The sequence below is a fragment of the Neomonachus schauinslandi genome, chromosome 5, assembly GCF_002201575.2.
Source record: "Neomonachus schauinslandi chromosome 5, ASM220157v2, whole genome shotgun sequence".
Taxonomy (NCBI): domain Eukaryota; kingdom Metazoa; phylum Chordata; class Mammalia; order Carnivora; family Phocidae; genus Neomonachus; species Neomonachus schauinslandi.
The window spans coordinates 137,795,533-137,813,605 of record NC_058407.1 but is presented as its reverse complement, the minus strand read 5'-3'; the positions used below and the strand labels follow the sequence as shown (position 1 = coordinate 137,813,605).

At 45.4% G+C, this 18,073-nt stretch overlaps 1 protein-coding gene across 1 annotated transcript in view; it reads right to left on the bottom strand.

The window, feature by feature from the left end:
- The window catches only part of RAB11FIP3 (RAB11 family interacting protein 3), an 85,147-nt gene extending 67,096 nt beyond the window's left edge, over positions 1–18,051 (bottom strand). Inside the window, exon 1 of the mRNA XM_044915565.1 lies at positions 17,525–18,051. Within this exon, the coding sequence (XP_044771500.1) occupies positions 17,525–17,950 (426 nt within the window). The 5' untranslated portion in view covers positions 17,951–18,051. The remainder of the gene's footprint in view (positions 1–17,524) is intronic.
- Positions 18,052–18,073: the final 22 nt, after the last annotated feature.

The following is an 18,073-nucleotide window of genomic DNA, read 5'->3' as shown; positions in this document are numbered from 1 at the left end:
GTGGACTTTGTCAAAATACGAAAACTTACACACACAAAATGCAAGATGAGGCAAGCTAAACCAAATCACTTGTTGACTCAGATTTCCCACAGTGCCGCAGAGCTGTCCCCAGCTGTGTGAGGCTAACAAGGCCCGCCCTGCTCACAACACAGGACAATGGTGAGGCCAGGGGGAGACGCACTAAGTCTGCTCTGACAGACGTGGAGGACAGCGTTCAACGGGGTGAAGACACAAGCTTCTCTCCACTCCCTCCGGAAAGTCCACTGGAAGAACACTGCTCTGTTCCAGAGGAGAGGCCCTGACGTTCTGGAAGATGCACACGGGTGGACAAGTGGGCACTCACTGGGAGAAAGAACAGAGTGATGTAATGGCCACAGAGGGACTGCCAGATGACCAAGCAAAGCACAGGAAGTGGAAAGGGCATCAGGTGTCATACCTGAAAAGAAAAGCCTGGGTGAGGATCTGACGTGGAACTTCAGGCAGGAGGCCGAGTCGGGACAGACTAGCAGAGGTGCTCCCGAAGCAGGACCCCAGCCCGGCAGCGGGGAGGTGAGCCCCAGCACGAGAACCAGGGCCAGGACACAACACTGGAAGTCCAAGGGCTCGTGCTGCATGGTGAGACCCCAGCAGATAGGAGAGAACTGCTGGTGGGTGCACAGAAGACTGAACAAGTGAAAATGTACAGATTCCAGGAAAAGCCAGAAGTTGCATTGGAGAGGAAATGTAATTGCCCCACACTCCATGGGTCAGCTATGAAGAATATCTGCAATCATGACAAACACTGAGTGCCTATTCAACCCAGATCAGGATTAACTACATGGAAGAATGGAGGAGACGGAAGGAAAGTACCGTGGGTGTACCTTCCACAAGACAAAGTCAATAGAAACTATCTAAAACTGGGGAAAACAACAGGAGAAGGAAAGAGCCAGGGGTGGGAGGAAGGGTGGTGAGGAGCCTGCAGCTTCCTCTTGCTCTGTGGTGCGCAGACACTACTGGACTGTTTAAACTACATACACAACAAAAAGTATAATTAAAGTGAAAGATAAAATTAAAGTAAGTACTAAAAAACAGCAGAGCAAACTGAGACTATAGAGTAGCAGGGATGTGTCAAGAAGAATGGGCCAGGGCACCCGGGTGGCTCAGTCAGTTAAGTGTCTGCCCTCCACTCAGGTCATGATCCCGGGGTCCTGGGATCAAGCCCCTCGTCCAGTTCCCTGCTCGGCGGGGAGCCTGCTTCTCCCTCTGCCCTTCCCCGTGCTTGTGCTCTCTAATAAATAAAATCTTTAAAAAAAAAAAAAAAAAAGGAAGAATGGGCCAAGGTATGTGGACCTCTCAGTATGATGGGTCCTGGCTTCTTCTCTGCTTTTCTACCAGACAGACAGCAGTGAGGACAGAGGGCAGCCCTGAGGCCTCCTGAGGGTCCCGTACAGGCAGCCCCAAGTAAGCATTTGTGAAATTAATGTCAGAATAAACACAGCAGAGCGAGGGAGAGTGATGTTGAGATGTTGAGATGGGCCTTTTTCAAAACTCTCAAGAATAGCAGCTCTCAGGCACCCGGGTGGCTCAGTTGGTGAAGCGTCTGCCTTCAGCTCAGGTCATGATCTTGGAGTCCCAGGATCCAGCCCTGCGTGGGCTCGCTGCTCAGCGGGGAGTTTGCTTCTCCCTCTGCCCTTCCCCCCTATGCTCTCTCGCTCTCTCTCACTCTCCCTCTCAAATAAATAAAATCTTTAAAAAAAAAAAAGGAGAATAGCAGCTCTCTGGCTGAGACCGCAGGACCAGGAGTAACAGCATTACCAGGAACAGGTAAGAAACACAGTTCTTAGCAGACCCCACTCAGACAAGACAAACCAGACACTCTGTGGTGGGCCCAGCAGTCAGCTTTAACAGGATCTCCAGGTGATTCTGATGTGTGCAAGCATGTGAGATCAGGCGACAAGGTGGACACTTCAGCAGTTAAAATACCTGTTCTCAACCAGTGGTCAGGGGTCCTGGGGACCCTGATGTCCCGGGGGCTCAGCAAGATCAAACGAGGTTCATGACACTCCAAGACATTCTTTGCTTTCTTTCATCTCACTCTCATGAATGCAGAGCAGAGTTTTCCACAGGCTACATGACACAACAGATTGCTCGCAGAAATAGATGTAAGAATCCAGTTCTCTTCGATCAAGTCAGACATTTAAGAGACTTGCAAAAATGTAAAACAATGCCACTCTTCTCACTATTTTAGAAACTAGTATCTTTCATAAAAAATGTCATTAATGTTAACATGTAAGGGATTATTTTTAATCGATCCAAATAAAAACATATTTCAGATTTCTTTTAGTTTCACTTTCTTAAGAGAGTCAAGATCAATAGATAAAACTGACATAAACAGAAGCTCTTTATGGGTCTCAACAACATTTAACAGTGTGCAGTGTCTCAATTTACAAACCAGTGACCCAACAAGCTCAGCAAGGACTAATCATCACTAAAAAGTCACAGTACACATTTAACCATATGGACATGCTTCCTACCTCACTGGCAGTGGTAACAGGTCCAGTCACAAACAGGAAATTAATTTTTAGGCACCCTAAGTATTCCTAAGCTCCCTTCACATTTATTCAAACATTTATTTATCCATTTGAATACTGTCAATAGGGAAGGGAAAAGAGAGCTCTTTCTCAATTTCCTTTAGAGGGAATCTATACACTAAAACAAGATACTTACATCCCTTGATAAATAAGAATATGGTTTCATATATAGCTATTCCTTTTTTTAATTAACATATAATGTATTATTTGTTTCAGGGGTACAGGTCTGTGATCCATCAGTCTTACACAATACACAGTGCTCACCACAACACATACCCTCCCCAATGTCCATCACCCAGCCACCCCATCCCTCCCACCTCCCTCCCCTCTCCAGCACCCCTCAGTTTGTTTCCTGAGATTAAGAGTCTCTTACGGTTTGTCTCCCTGCTTTCATTGTGCTTCATTTTTTTCCTCTCTTCCCCAAGACCCTCTGCCCTGTTTCTTAAATTTCGCATATCAGTGAGATCATATAATTGTCCTTCTGATTTATTTCACTTAGCCTAAAACGCTCTAGTTACATCCATGTCGTTGCAAATGGCAATATTTCATTTTTGATGGCTGCATAATATTCCATTGTATATATATACACCACATCTTCTTTATCCATTTATCTGTTGATGGACATCTGGGCTCTTTCCATAGTTTGGCTATTGTGGACATTGCTGCTATAAACATCGGGGTGCACGTGCCCCTTCGGATCACTACATTTGTATCTTTGGGGTAAACACCCAGTAGTGCAATTGCTGGGTCATAGGGAAGCTCTATTTTCAACTTTTTGAGGAACCTCCATACTGTTTTCCAGAGTGGCTACACCAGCTTGCATTCCCACCAAGTGTAGGAGGGTTCCCTTTTCCCTGCATCCTCGCCAACATCTGTCGTTTCCTGACTTGTTAATTTTAACCATTCTGACAGGTGTGAGGTGGTATCTCCTTGTGGTTTTGCTTTGGATTTCCCTGATGCTGAGTGATGTTGAGCACTTTTTCATGTGTCTGTTGGCCATTTGGATGTCTTCTTTGCAGAAATGTCTGTTCATGTTTTCTTTCTTTTTTTTTTTTTTAAAGATTTTATTTATTTATTTGACAGAGAGAGACACAGCGAGAGAGGGAACACAAGCAGGGAGAAACAGGCTTCCCGCCGAGCAGGGAGCCCAATGTGGGGCTCGATTCCCGGACCCTGGGATCATGACCTGAGCCGAAGGCAGACGCTTAACAACTGAGCCACCCAGGCGACCTGTTCATGTTTTCTGCCCATTTCTTGATTGGATGATTTGTTCTTTGGGTGTTGAGTTTGATAAGTTCTTTATAGATTTTGGATACTAGCCCTTTATCTGGTATGTCATTTGCAAATATCTTCTCCCGTTCTGTTGGTTGTCTTTTGGTTTTGCTGACTGTTTCCTTTGCTGTGTAGAAGCTTTTTATCTTGATGAAGTCCTACTAGTTCATTTTTGCCCTTGCTTCCTTTGCCTTTGGCGATGTTTCTAGGAAGAAGTTGCTGCGGCTGAGGTCGAAGAGATTCCTGCCTGTGTTCTCCTCAAGGATTTTAATGGATTCCTGTCTCACATTTAGGTCTTTCATCCATTTTGAGTCTACTTTTGTGTGTGGTGTAAGGAAATGGTCCAGTTTCATTCTTCTGCATGTTGCTGTCCAATTTTCCCAACACCATTTGTTGAAGAGACTGTCTTTTTTCCATTGGACATTCTTTCCTGCTTTGTCGTAAATTAGTTGACCATAGAGTTGAGGGTCCATTTCTGGGCCATATATAGCTATTCTTAACTTCCCATTTCAACCCCCGTGTCAAAGGGAAGGGTAATCTCGAACCCTGTGCCATCTATGAATCAACAAGCACTGCCCTGGGTATTGAGTTACTAAACAGTGAACCTGTGTCCATGTGGAACATTCCTGTTACTTATGTGAGAACAAGGGTTTTGGTTTCTGATTATTGTTAAGATCGATAAAAGCCACACAATCTAACATACACTACAAGACGAAGTACAGGTTACCATCAATGAACTTCCCATATTGTATTCTTTCTTTTCATTTTAAAGTATGTTGAACCCACTGTAAAGTTTAAAGAACACAAAGAACATCTGATAACTCTCCTCTACATGCACCAATTACCAAAGTCCTTCCGCATCTGCTTCCTATCTCTTTCTACACACGTGCACTTTTTTTGTGGAACTATTAAAACTAAGCTGCGGAGGGGCACCTGGCCAGCTCAGTCGGTAGAGCGTGCAACTCTCAATCTCAGGGTCGTGAGTTCAAGCCCCACAATGCATACAGAGATCACTTAAAAATAAGATCTTTAAAAATAAATAAATAAATAAGCTTCAGACATCATGACACCTCCCTAAACCTCCAGCATCGATTTCCTACACAAAACCATTGACACCACTGATATCAAGTAATCATCAATCTTCAAATTTCCCCACTTACCCCAACAATGGCCTTCACAGTTGTCTTGCTACCTTTTAATTGAGAACCAGGCATTTGTTGTCACAATTCGTTCATGTCCTCAGTCGGGAAGGGTCCCCAACCCTTCTTATGACATATTTTCAAGTGTCCAGGCAACTGTCGAGGCCCTACAGTCTGGGTTGTCTGGTTACTTCTCATTATTTGACTCAGGTTAAACACTTTTGGCAAGAATGTTGACCATCCCACTGCATCCCATCAAGAGGCACGTCATCTCCATTACTGGGAAGTCAGAGTTTGACCAGACCTGGTCAAGGCAGAATCAGACAAATTTCTCCAGTGTAAAGCTCTCTTCTTCCATTTGGATCAATCACCTGTGGAATGACACTTCGGAATGTGTGGTCCCTGCATCCCCTCCCCCTCAAATGTTTACACCATGGTTTTTAACAACCACTGATGATCCTCACTTGAATCAATTATTACCTTGGTCGTCACAAAACACCAATTCAGAAAGCAACCACCCACGGATCTCTAAATCTGTCACTTTCTACTTTGAAGGGCATTTGTCTGTAAGGAACCACGCACCTCCTTTAGGGTGTCACTAGGACTGGTTTTTACTCACTGTGTGCCATACACTTTTTAAATTCAATGTACCCTTTATCATCATTACTCTTTTTTGACGCTCCAAATGTCCCAGATTTGCCCACTGGGAACCCATTCAAGCTGCTCCATTTTTGACATGTCCCCATCAATTTTTGAACACTTCCTTGCTTTCTGGTACAAGATTAATCCAGGCTCACATTAAATTTTGCCCGCCTTAAACCTGAAATAAGGCATTTCTCTGAGGATCCCTGGTTCCTTCAGTGGGAAATGGTGTTTGCAACCATGATCTGGGGGCTAGGAATACCCACTGCTACTGGGATGTCACTGCTCCTAGACCCTCTCTGAGGACAGAGCTAGATTATTTTTTAAATCATGTCTTCCTACGGATACCCTCAGTTTAAATTCCAAGACAACAGGGTTCTCCCTCACCTTTTCCATACCGTATTTTTATCTCCTTTCTCCTGGAGAAGCCTGATTCCCAGCACCAGTATACTCATTTGCTCTATCCGACACACACCCAAAGTGATTTCAAACTACTGCGTTGATCTATCAACTAACCTACTTTATAGTAAGTTTCTTTGTAGCTCTTTTTTTCTTTTGAATATAACCCACTAAAGGTATACAGAGTACTGTGTTCATGGGACTTGAATTAATCTTTCCTATATGATTATGTTATTAATTCGATATACTTCCAGGTTCATTTGTTTCTACTTGAATTCAATTTGATTTTCTATCATTGTTATCTTAATTTGTTTTTGAGTATGTAGAATATTTGGATGACTCAAAAGTCAAGGATATAAGGGCATCTGAGTGGCTCCATGAGTTAAGCGTCTGCCTTCAGCTGAGGTCATGATCCCAGAGTCCCAGGATCCCAGGATCAAGCCTTGCATCAGGCTCCCTGCTCAGGGGGGAGTCTGCTTCTCCCTATGACCCTCCCCCTTCTCGTGTGCACTCTCTCTCTCTGTCTAATAAATAAAATCTTAAAAAAAAAAGTCAAAGCTATATAAAAAGGCAGACTCAAGACAAGTTTCAGTCCCATCCATATACCTTAAACCCTGTCCCCACCCACTTGGGTAAATTATTTAAATTAGTTCCTTGTCTATCCTTCCTGTGTTTCTTTTTGCAAAAAGAAACAAATATATACATTTTATTTCCTCTTCTTTCTAATTTTGCATTCTTTTTTTCCTCCCTCTCTAACCCTCAACTCCTTACAGCCAGATCCTGCTAGCCCAGCCCTGTCCTGGAGCCTGTGAATATAAAAACCTCAGATGGGCTGAGGATCTTGAATACCAAACCAGGAGGACAGGTGAGGAGAAAAGGCCTGGTCTGGGGGTCATGAGGTGTAGTTTCTTTCTTTCTTTCTTTTTTTCTTTTTTTATTTATAGTAATCTCTACACCCAATATGGGGCTCAAACTCATGACCCTGAGATCAAGAGTTGCACACTCTTCTGACTGAGCCAGCCAGGCGCTCTGAGGTGTGGTTACTTTCTTTTTTTCCTTTTTTAAGATTTATTGCTTTGAGAGAGAGAGAGGGAGAGCCAGCAGGGGAAGGGGCAGAAGGAGAGAGAGAATCCAAGCAGAGTCTACACTGAGCATGGAGCCTGACCCAGGGCTCAATCTCACAACCCTGAGATCATGACCTGAGCAGAAATCAAGGGTCAGATGCTTGAGGGTTCTACAGGGGAGGGGGGTGGGGGGATGGGTTAGCCTGGTGATGGGTATTAAAGAGGGCATGTACTAAAAAGGAGCACTGGGTGTTATATGCAAACGATGAATCAACGAACACTACATCAAAAACTAATGATGTATGGTGATTAACATAACATAAAAAAAAAAAAAAAGAGTCAGATGCTTAACCAATGGAACCACCCAGGTGCCCCATGAGGTGTGGTTTCTTAATTCTACTTGTCAATTCCTCTTCATTTGAGCTGAAGTCTATCCTTAGGGTTCTGCACCTCAGATCCCTCTTTTCTTTTTCTTGTTTAAATTGTGATAAATCAACCATTTTTAAGAATACAACCGTATCTTGTGCATTAAGTACATTCACAGTGTTGTACAGCCATTGCCATCATCCATCTCTGGGACTTTTCCAACTGCCCCAACTGAAACTCTCCCCATTAAATGCTAACTCCCCTCCAGCTCTTCCCCGCAGCTCCATTCTCCTTTCCAACCCTAGGGTCTGACTCCTCTAGGAGCCTCCTAGCAGAGGGATCACACAGCACCTATTCTTTCTTACCACGAATTTTGCATACTAACTTGTATGCTTTCCACTTACTGCATCTTGGAAATCACTCCCTGCCAGTATACATGAGCCTTCCCCCTTTATCTCTGCAGCTGCACCTTCTTAGGGGAACAGACCTCACTCTTCCTGGATGAACATTTACATTGTTTCCATATTTTATTCACAGATAATGCTGCAATGAATACCTCCTGTATCTGGTATTTTTTACTTGTGGAGGTACATCCTCAGGGTAAATCACTAGGAGGAGGACAGTTAAGTCAAAGTTCCCCTTGATAATAAGGACTGTACCACTCTGCACCCTCACCAGCAATCTGAGAGCGTGCCTGTTTCCCAACAGCCTCACCAACAGAATGTGTTCAAGCTTTCACATTTTTGCAAACATGATGAGTGAGAAATGTGTCTAAGTGATTTTAATTTGCATTTATCTTTCTCATTAGGAATGAGGGTGAGCATATTTTCACATGTTTAGTGGCCATTTATGTATCTTTTCCTGTGGGATGTCTTCATATTTTTTATCCATTTTTCTACCAGGTTTTTGTCTTTTTCCCTTTGACTTTTCTTTTTTTTTTTTTAAGATTTTATTTATTTGACAGAGAGAGAGAGCACAAGCATGGGGTGCAGCAGAGAGGGAGAAGCAGGCTCTCTGCTGAGCAGGGAGCCTGATGTGGGGCCCAATCCCAGGGCCCTGGGGTCATGACCTGAGTCGAAGGCAGACGCCCAACTGACTGAGCCACCCAGGTGCCCCTTCCCTTTGATTTTTAAGAGTTTTCGAATCATTATCTGTGACTTCAATGTTTTTTATTTTTTCTTATTTATTTATTTATTTATTTGTTTGAGAGTGAGAGAGCACCAGCAGGGGAGAAGGGCAGAGGGAGAGGGAGATGCAGAGGCCTCGCTAAGCAGGGAGCCCAACTTGGGGCTCAATCCCAAGACCCTGGAATTGACCTGAGCTGAAGGCAAATGCTTAACCAAGTGAGCCACCCAGGCGCCCCTCAGGTTTTTAAAAAATCTTATTGAGGGGTGCCTGGGTGGCTCAGTTGGTTAAGCGTCCAACTCTTGATTTCGGCTCAGGTCATTATCTCAGGGTCTTGAGATTGAGCCCCACTTCCGGCTCCGCACTGAGCATGGAGCCTGCCTTAGGATTCTCTCTCTCTCTCTCTCTCTCTCTCCCTCTGCCCCTCCCCACTCACACTCTCTCTCTCAAAAAAATAAATAAGTAAAACTAAAAATAAAAAATAGAAAATAAAAAATCTTATTGAGAGCCCCTCAATAAGAGGGTGTTAGGCTGGCTATGCCCTCCCACATCTTCTACATGAAAATCTGAGGTCCCTGCACTGATACAATCAGGAAGACCAGGGACCGGATTCCACCCATAACCCATAAACATTATCAGTGCTCTGAGGAGAACCAGGAAACTGGCTACCTCTGCTCAGACCTCACCCAAAATTCATAGCTATCTACCACCCCTCATCTGTGTTTCAAGGTAGAAAAATATTCTCGCTAGCTTGACTTTTCAAAATGTACTTTAGTAGGCTTTCAAAGGAACTGCTCATCTCTCTAGTCAATGTGGACTTTTATTTCCTTTTATTATGGCTCAAACACTCTATTAGTAAAATTAAAATTACGATTTAACTTTAAAAATATGATTAATCAGGGGCTCCTGGCTGGCTCAGTCAGTAGAGCATGTGACTCTTGATCTCAGGGTGATAAGTTTGAACCCCAATTTGGGTTTAGAGATTACTTAAAAATAAAATCTTTAGGGACGCCTGGGTGGCTCAGTTGGTTGAGCATCCAACTCTTGGTTTTGGCTCAGGTTGTGGTCTCAGGGTTGTGGAATCCAGCCTCACACTGGGTGGGGAATCTGCTTAAGATTCTCTGCCTCTCCCTCTCCTTCTGCCTCCCCCCACCCCCCTGGCACCTGCATGCGCTCTTTCTCTCTAAAATAAAATTTTAAAAATATTTTTAGGGCGCCTGGGTGGCTCAGTTGGTTAAGCGACTGCCTTCGGCTCAGGTCATGATCCTGGAGTCCCGGGATCGAGTCCCACAGCAGGGAGTCTGCTTCTCCCTCTGACCCTCCTGCCTCTCATGCTCTCTGTCTCTCATTCTCTCTCTCTCAAATAAATAAATAAATAAAATCTTTAAAATATATATATTTTTAAAAAGGGGCACACCTTGGTGGCTCAGTCACTTAAGCATCTGCCTTCGGCTCAGGTCATGATCCCAGGGTCCTGGGATTGAGTCCCACATCAGGCTCCCTGCTCAGCGGGAAGCCTGCTTCTCCCTCTCCCTCTCGCTCTGCCTGCCGTTCCCCCTGCTTGTGCTCTCTGTCAAATAAATAAATAAAATCTTACCAAAAAATCTTTTAAAAAATAAAACTATGGGCACCTGGGTGGCTCAGTTGTCCAGCGTCTGCCTTCGGCTCGGGTCATGATCCCAGGGTCCTGGGATGGAGCCCCACATCGGGCTCCTTGCTCAGTGGGAAGCCTGCTTCTCCCTCTCCCACTCCCCCTGCTTGTGTTCCCTCTCTCTCTGTGTCTCTCTTTGCCAAATAAATAAATAAAATCTTTAAAAATAAAAATAAATAGGCGCACCTCGGTGGCACAGTCAAGCATCTTTTTTTCTAAGATTTTATTTGACAGAGACACAGACACTACAAATATACCTTCCCAATACACACATGTGTACACACATACACACGCACACAACTAAAACTAATTTCTAGTGTTTCCTTCAAGACTCTTACACGTGAGTAATTTTTACATAGTTATAACAGTGGTCTATACACCACTCTATTCATTTGCAATAGAAGCACTAATCTAAGGTACTTCCAAGACTTTGTAATTATCACTTTTAAGTGCTACACAACAGTCTTCAGTGGATGCCAAACTCTTTCGTCTGATATTTCAATTATAACTAATGTTTACACCCTGTTTTCAGAATAAGGTAAGCAATTCATCAGCCTGGTGCCCTTAACAACCTTGTCTGGGTGGTCTACATGGAATTAAATTCTTCCTCTATGTCAGATCCTATGCTGGAATAATCCCTAACAATTCTGAATCTTCCTGGAAACAAGTAAACCTTAGGATTCCTTTAGACAACTGGTATCAGAGATCTTTAATTTCAAAAAACAGGTCAAAAAGTGGGTTCAGAACAATAGACATGGGGGGCGCCTGGGCGGCTCAGTCGTTAAGCGTCTGCCTTCGGCTCAGGTCATGATCCCAGCATCCTGGGATAGAGCCCTGCATCAGGCTCCCTGCTCCGCAGGAAGCCTGCTTCTCCCTCTCCCACTCCCCCTGCTTGTGTTCCCTTTCTCACTGTGTCTCTGTCAAATAAATAAAATCTTAAAAAAAAAAAAAAAAAAAGAACAACAGACATGGGAATTGTACCATTTTTGTGCAATGATGCACTTATTACATATATTTTAATTTACATTTTAAATACTTAGTAGTTATTTCTGGGAGGTGAGATTGATTATAGGTGATTTTTATTTCTTTTTTTTTTAAGATTTTATTTATTTATTTGTCTCAGAGAGAGAGAGAGAGAGCACAAGCAGGGGGAGCGACAGTCAGAGGGAGAAGCAGACTACCTGCTGAGGAGCAAGCCTGATGCAGGACTCGATCCCAGGACCCTGGGATCATGACCTGAGCCAAAGGTAGACGCTTAACCAACTGAGCCACTCAGGGGTCCCTGATTTTTATTTCTCTTGTTTTGCTTACTGATATAATTCAGTTTCATTTTTTTAAATAATGAACATCTATAAATGTAATTTAGCTTCTATTCAATAATCTCAATTATACACAAAACTGTGTGTATGTGTACAAAAAAGTCTGGAAGGAGATGCACTAAAATGGGAAAGGTGTTTTTCTCAGAATAGTGGGATTATTGGTCATTTTTTTGTTTTATGTTTCATATCACTCTGCATTTTCAAATTTTTTAATAAGCATGTTACTTTTATAATATGAAAAAAGCAATTTTAAGACACTAACAAAGTTGCCTGTGATCCAAGCACAGAAAGGAATGTCATCTGCCTTTTAGCAATTCATCCAACACACAGACCCAGAGCTGTGCATACACACCCCACACTAGCTCCCACATGCACCTGCTCACACACCTGTGCTCATTCTCTCTCACGCACAGATACACTCACACTCAAATTCAAGGCTAGGAGAGAAACTGGGAAGGACACTGAAGCAACTGAAAGGTGCAGCCACATGCCCCTAGGAACTTCCAACTGCTCACCAGCAGGGGTGTGGGAATGAGAAGCAGGGAGACCTGAGCATCAACACTTCCCTCAGCAGCCTACTTAAACAAGCACTGAAGAGGACAATGCCTACAAGGTCACTGAAGGGCATTCAGCATTTCAATGTGTAGGTTCTCTGGAAAGGATCAGTGACTATTAAAATATAAACACATATGTGTAACCATAAAATGTGGAGATAATCTTTACAATTATAATTAATTCCTTTGAAAAATAAAGCCAAAAGAAATCAATCCTTTCTTACAATACTCTTAGAATTTACAAATTCTGTTTTAGGATGAGTTGGTCATAGCTACAAAAGCATCAGCTCTCTTGATGTGGGAAACACAGGCAGAAGAAAAATTATTAAATTTCCTTAACTACCTGCAGCCCACGGACAAGTCCTTGAAACAGGCAGAGTGACATTCCTCTAGGGACTCAACTGCCTCGATGTTGACACTTTGCTAAGGGCAAAAGGCAATCCTAGCCTGATACCAACCCCACCCCCAAGACCCTGTAAGTCTACTTTAACATGTAAGAATTCCTTTGGAAACTTCCTTTATCTCTACCCCCCAAGATACATGTTGGCAATCATCCCCCAAGCATATGGCCCACCGATAATACATCTGAAGGGTCTCATGACTAAGGTTTTATTAGACATTAATAAATGACCTTTACCCAACAATAGCTAGCCCCTCAAGGTGCTGGAAACCTTGCTTCCAAATGCCTTAGAGACTTACACTGTCCCTAACCCCCTCCCAACTTTAAAGTATACAATGGGCCACTCCTCATGACCCCGGTGAGGCTCTTCCTGCCCATGGGTCCTGTCCCCATACTTTAATAAAACCACCTTTTTGCACCAAAGGACTCAAGAATTCCTTCTTGGCCGCTGGCTTCGAACCCTAACATTCTTTCCTACATCACTCTCAGTATGAAGGGGTCATATAGAGGAAGAATCTTCAGAAACGGTCGAGGACTTAAAAGTAACCTATTCCATCTTGACAACTAGCGCTGGGTGTACAGGACTACGAATTCCTGTTTCAGTAAGATAGAACCAGAAAACTCCACTGCAGTCCTTTTTCTCCTTGCCAGCCCTGCGTTATGTTACACCACACCTGATCTACCACCAGATGATGTAAGGAGAGCCAAACACACCATGACACTGCTAAAGAAAGAGGGACAGAAGAGCCATCTGTATTCTAAGTACGAGCTGCTGCCATGAAAAATTCAGATAATCAGCTTCAATAATTTAAAATGCTTCCTTCATAAACAGATTACTCAACATGCTACCTTCGAGTATTTGACAATAATCAAGAATAATCTAGTTGCTATCATCAAGGACAGTAATGTGACCAGCGTAAGAGTCTCATGCATGCAATATTTTGAAATCTCAAGGTGGAAAGTACAGAAACTTATGGTCCTTATTGCTGTTATCCACCTTATCTCTTCCTAGGGTTTTTGAAAAATCACGCATGTTTAAAGAAGAACCCTTATCTTTTAGAGATACGTACTGAAATACATATGGATGAGACGTGATGTCAGGCATGCACTTCCTACACAGCGTGAAAGTGGGGCTCCACAGACGAACCAAGACTGCTGAAACTGAGCAGCGGTTTGGGATGGGGGTTTCACTAAACTACTCCCTCTATTTCTGTATATGTTCAGGACTTTTCATTTTAAAAATTTAAAGATTTTATCTATTTATTTGATATATAGAGAGAAAGCACAGTAGGCAGAGAGGCAGGCAGAGGGAGGGAGAAGCAGGCTCCCTGCTGAGCAGGGAGCCCGATACGGGGCTCAATCCCAGGACCCCGGGATCATGACCTGGGCTGAAGACAGATGCTTAACGACTGTCTTTTCAAAAGATTTTATTTACTTATTTGATATATAGAGAGAGCACAGTAGGCAGTCATTTTAGTTTAAAAATAGGGGCGCCTGGGTGGCTCAGTCGGTTAGGTGGCTGCCTTCGGCTTAGGTAGTGATCCTGGGATCCTGGGATTGAGACCCGCATCGGGCTCCCTGCTCAGCGGGGAGCCTGCTTCTCTCTCTGCCTGCTGCTCATCCTGCTTGTGCTCATGCGTGCACTCTCTCTCTATGACAAATAAATAAATAAAATCTTTAATAAAAAAAAATTTTTTTTTTAAGTTTAAAAATACTCATCATGGGGCACCTGGGTGGCTCAGTCGGTTAAGCGTCTGCCTTCGGCTCAGGTCATGATCCTGGCGTCCTGGGACAGAGCCCCACGTCCGGCTCCCTGCTCAGTGGAGAGCCTGCTTCTCCCTCTCCCTCTGCCTGCCACTCTGCCTACTTGTGCTCTCTCTCTGTCAAATAAATAAATAAAATCTTAAGAAAAAAACCAAAAAACAAATAAAAATACTCATCACGAGGTGGAATTCTTCAGTTTTCTTTAAACTACTTCACTATCGGCACCTGGGCGGCTCAGTCAGTTAAGCCTCTAACTTTGGCTCAGGTCATGACCTGGGGGGGTGGCAGCGAGGGTAGTTCCTGGAATCCAGGTGGTGGTAAAGGGCTCTGCGCTCAGCGGGGAGTCTGCTTCTCCCTCTCCCTCTGCCCCTCCCCCTGCTCCTGTGCTCTCTGTCTCCCTCTCAAATAAATAAAATCTTTAAAAATAAATAAACTAGGGGCGCCTGGGTGGCTCAGATGGTTAAGCATCTGCCTTCGGCTCAGGTCATGATCCCAGGATCCTGGGATCGAGCCCCGCGTCGGGCTCCCTGCTCAGCGGGGAGTCTGCTTCTCCTTCTCCCTCTGCCTCTCCCCCAGCTCATGCTCTCTCTCTCTCTCTCTGTCTCAAATGAATAAATAAAAAACCTTTAAAAAAATAATAAATAAATAAACTACTTCACTATCAGAGAATACTTTTTCTCTTTGCTCCTCTATAATGCGTTCTGACATCAGACCCGGAAAAAGTACTCCTGAGTCATAATAAAGGCTAACAAAGCTTATACAGGCACAAAAATCAACCTTTCATTACTCTGTAAATTATCCGCTTCAAAACAAGAGCTCTCCTCCACCATCCCAGGAAGCTTGTCCAAGTCCAGGTACTATGACGACCACACCCAGCACTACTTCCAGCACAGTCTGGGTCAGCAGACAGGAGGGATGCAATGCCACAGATCTGCCTACACACGTCCATGCCACCAAACCCCAAGTCATCCAGGCTTTGCCCCCAAATTTAAAATTCCACCAGGAGAGGGGCACTTGGGTGGCTCAGGTTTCGGCTCACATCATGATCTCAGGGTCCCAGAATGGAGCCCCGCTGGACCCCCTGCCCTCCCTTGCCCACCCCCCCATTTCGTGAGAGCTCGCTCTCAAGCACGCGCACTCTCTCTCTCCCTACAATAAATAAATAAAATCTTAAAATTCCACCAGGAGCTTTCAGAGCAAAGAATTTTGACTCATTTCTACTTTGTGATTACAAGAAAGCTCAGCCCCAAATAGCACCCAAAGTTTTTCCCACTGTGATCAATAAGGACAGTTACAAAAGGTGTTTCTCAAATGAAAAGGATTTTATGGAAGTCAGTAACATGAAATTTGTGGAAATATTTTTAGTGACCAAATCTAGTAAGCTGAGAGCCACCTAAAGGTTATGAGCGCATCCCTGCTAGAGCACTGACAATCTGTGAGGGCTTGTGAAAATTATTCAGCCTTCCTGGGCTTCCAGTTCCTTACCTGTAGAGTAAGATGAAAACCACCTGTCTACCAGGGCCTCAGGAAAAGGTGATGATCCAGAGAAAACATTCGTGAGCTTCATATAAGCCACAGAGTACTCTCTCAGAGTCAGATTATGATAAAGAAGAAATGTAGTATTTCCCTAACACCTCTGACTGCTGTAATGAGGAAGGGTCTGTTTGGAGAGAAGACAAGGCACTAGTTAAAAAAAAAAGGAGGGGTGCTCTCTAGCCCAGCGGCACAAAGGAAAAGCAGGAAAAGAAACTGGACCAGCAATCACAATCCGCGCTGCCCATATGGACACTGTCAGTCATATATCTCTGTGCCCATTAGACTAAGAGGTGGGAGACCCGTCGCAGCAATGTCTTCCGACACAGAGCTAAAATACAAGCAGTACGCTGATCCCAACATTCAGGATGCCCACAGAGACATGCACATCTTCCCGGGCTGACAACTCAGCACAAGGAGCCGTGATCAGGAGGACCCAGATCTTTACACTAACAGCTAGAGGGACACTGTGGATACTCAGGGGGATACATGGATCCCTTATAAAGGTTTCCACATGTTTTAACTGACCCTAAATAGCAAGGGATCAATTTTACCTCTTTTCTTAAACACCGCTAGGCTTTTTTTTTTTTTAAAGATTTTATTTAATTTTTGAGAGAGAGAGAGAGAGACAGCGAGAGGGAACACAAGGAAGGGGGAGTGGGAGAGGGAGAAGCAGGCTTCCCACGGAGCAGGGAGCCCGATGTGGGGCTCGATCTCAGGACCCTGGGAAAATGACCTGAGCCGAAGGCAGACACTTAACAACTGAGCCACCAAGGTGCCCCAAGACCTCAAGGCTTAAACACACTGTGCACTTGAACACCCACTTAACAAATATCTGCAAGGTGAGAAATCAATAAAATATAAAACTAGCAAATCAGCATTTTAGGGACTTTCTACTCTTCAGTAAAATATTTAAAAGTGAACACCAGTAACTTGTGATGTCTCCCAGGTTATCAGCAGAACACAAAGCGTGATGGTGTCTCTCTCCAGGTAAACTTGCCTAAGTGCTGAAATACAGGCCAAGGACAAATCTTGAGGCCCCCCTTCTCCCGGGGGTGGGGTGCGACCTCCGACACACGGCACTGTGCCTTCTCATCACCTGTCTACACGCCTCACTCTCGGACAGGAGAGGAGCTGGCCCTGATGGAGCTCTGCTTCAGTCTGTACCCTCACCCTGCTCTCCGGCTCATTCCCCTTCCCTTCTGCACACAAGGTTAGAAGCGAAAACTTTCAGCGTTCACGGTCTCCCAAACATTAAAAGATGAACCTAGGCAGGACATATACCAACCACACACAGTAAAGTGTGCTCAAAATAGGTGTGTGTGGATTAGCATGACGTTCAGCGACCAGGCGCAGTCTGGCCTCTGCGGTGGGAAGGACCGAATGACTTCAGCCAAGCAGCCCTGGGCCCTCAGCTGGGGGAGTCGCTGGGCACGTCTTCATTCAGGGGGCCCTTTTACCAAGCAGCCTGGGGGCAGGTCCCCACGCCAGAAGCATATCGCCAGGAGCTCATCCCCGTTTGGGAAAAATCCAGCTTGTGTGGCTCCGGAGGACGCGGTTGGGGGCAGGGGGGCAAGGAGAATAAAGTAAGTCTCGGGAATAGAAGCTCCCTCGACGAGGGAAAGGAACGTCAGCGAGATTGAGCCCGAGCTGAGGACACAAGGGAAGAAAGCGTGCACTCCCCGACCTAACGGACGGCAGGGCCCGGGAGCGCTCGCCCCGTTACCTGCTCTGCCCCGTAGGCCGTGGCGAACTGGACGAAATCCTCGATGCGAACGAAGCCGTCCCCATCGCCGCCCAGGGCGTCGAACACGGCTCGAAGGCGGGGGCCGTCCTCCGCACACGCCGCGGGCTCGCTCGTTAGGGGGCAGGTCTGGCTGAAGTCCGAGGGCCGGTCCGGGTCCCCGGGACCCACGTCCAGCGTCAGCTCGCCCACCGCGGGCGAGGGGAAGCCAGGGAAGAAGTCGACCTCGCCCCTCACGTGCTGGCTGTGCCTGAAACCCTGCACGCGGAGAGAGGCGCTCTCCGGGCAAACCGGCGGTCCGTAATCCTCTGGCTCTTCAGTCCAGGAAAGAAGCGGGCCGAGTTCTGGCAGCTGCCGGTCGGGGTCGGGGTCCCGGCAGGCGGCCTGGTCCGGCAGGAGGTAAGACATGCCCGGGCCCGGGGCAAGCGCCCAGGCGCTCTCGGGGCGCCCGTCCGGCCCCGGGGATCGTCCGGCGCTCAGGTCCGCCCCGGCATCCGCGCAGGCCGCGGACTCCGGTGGGCCGAGCGCCCG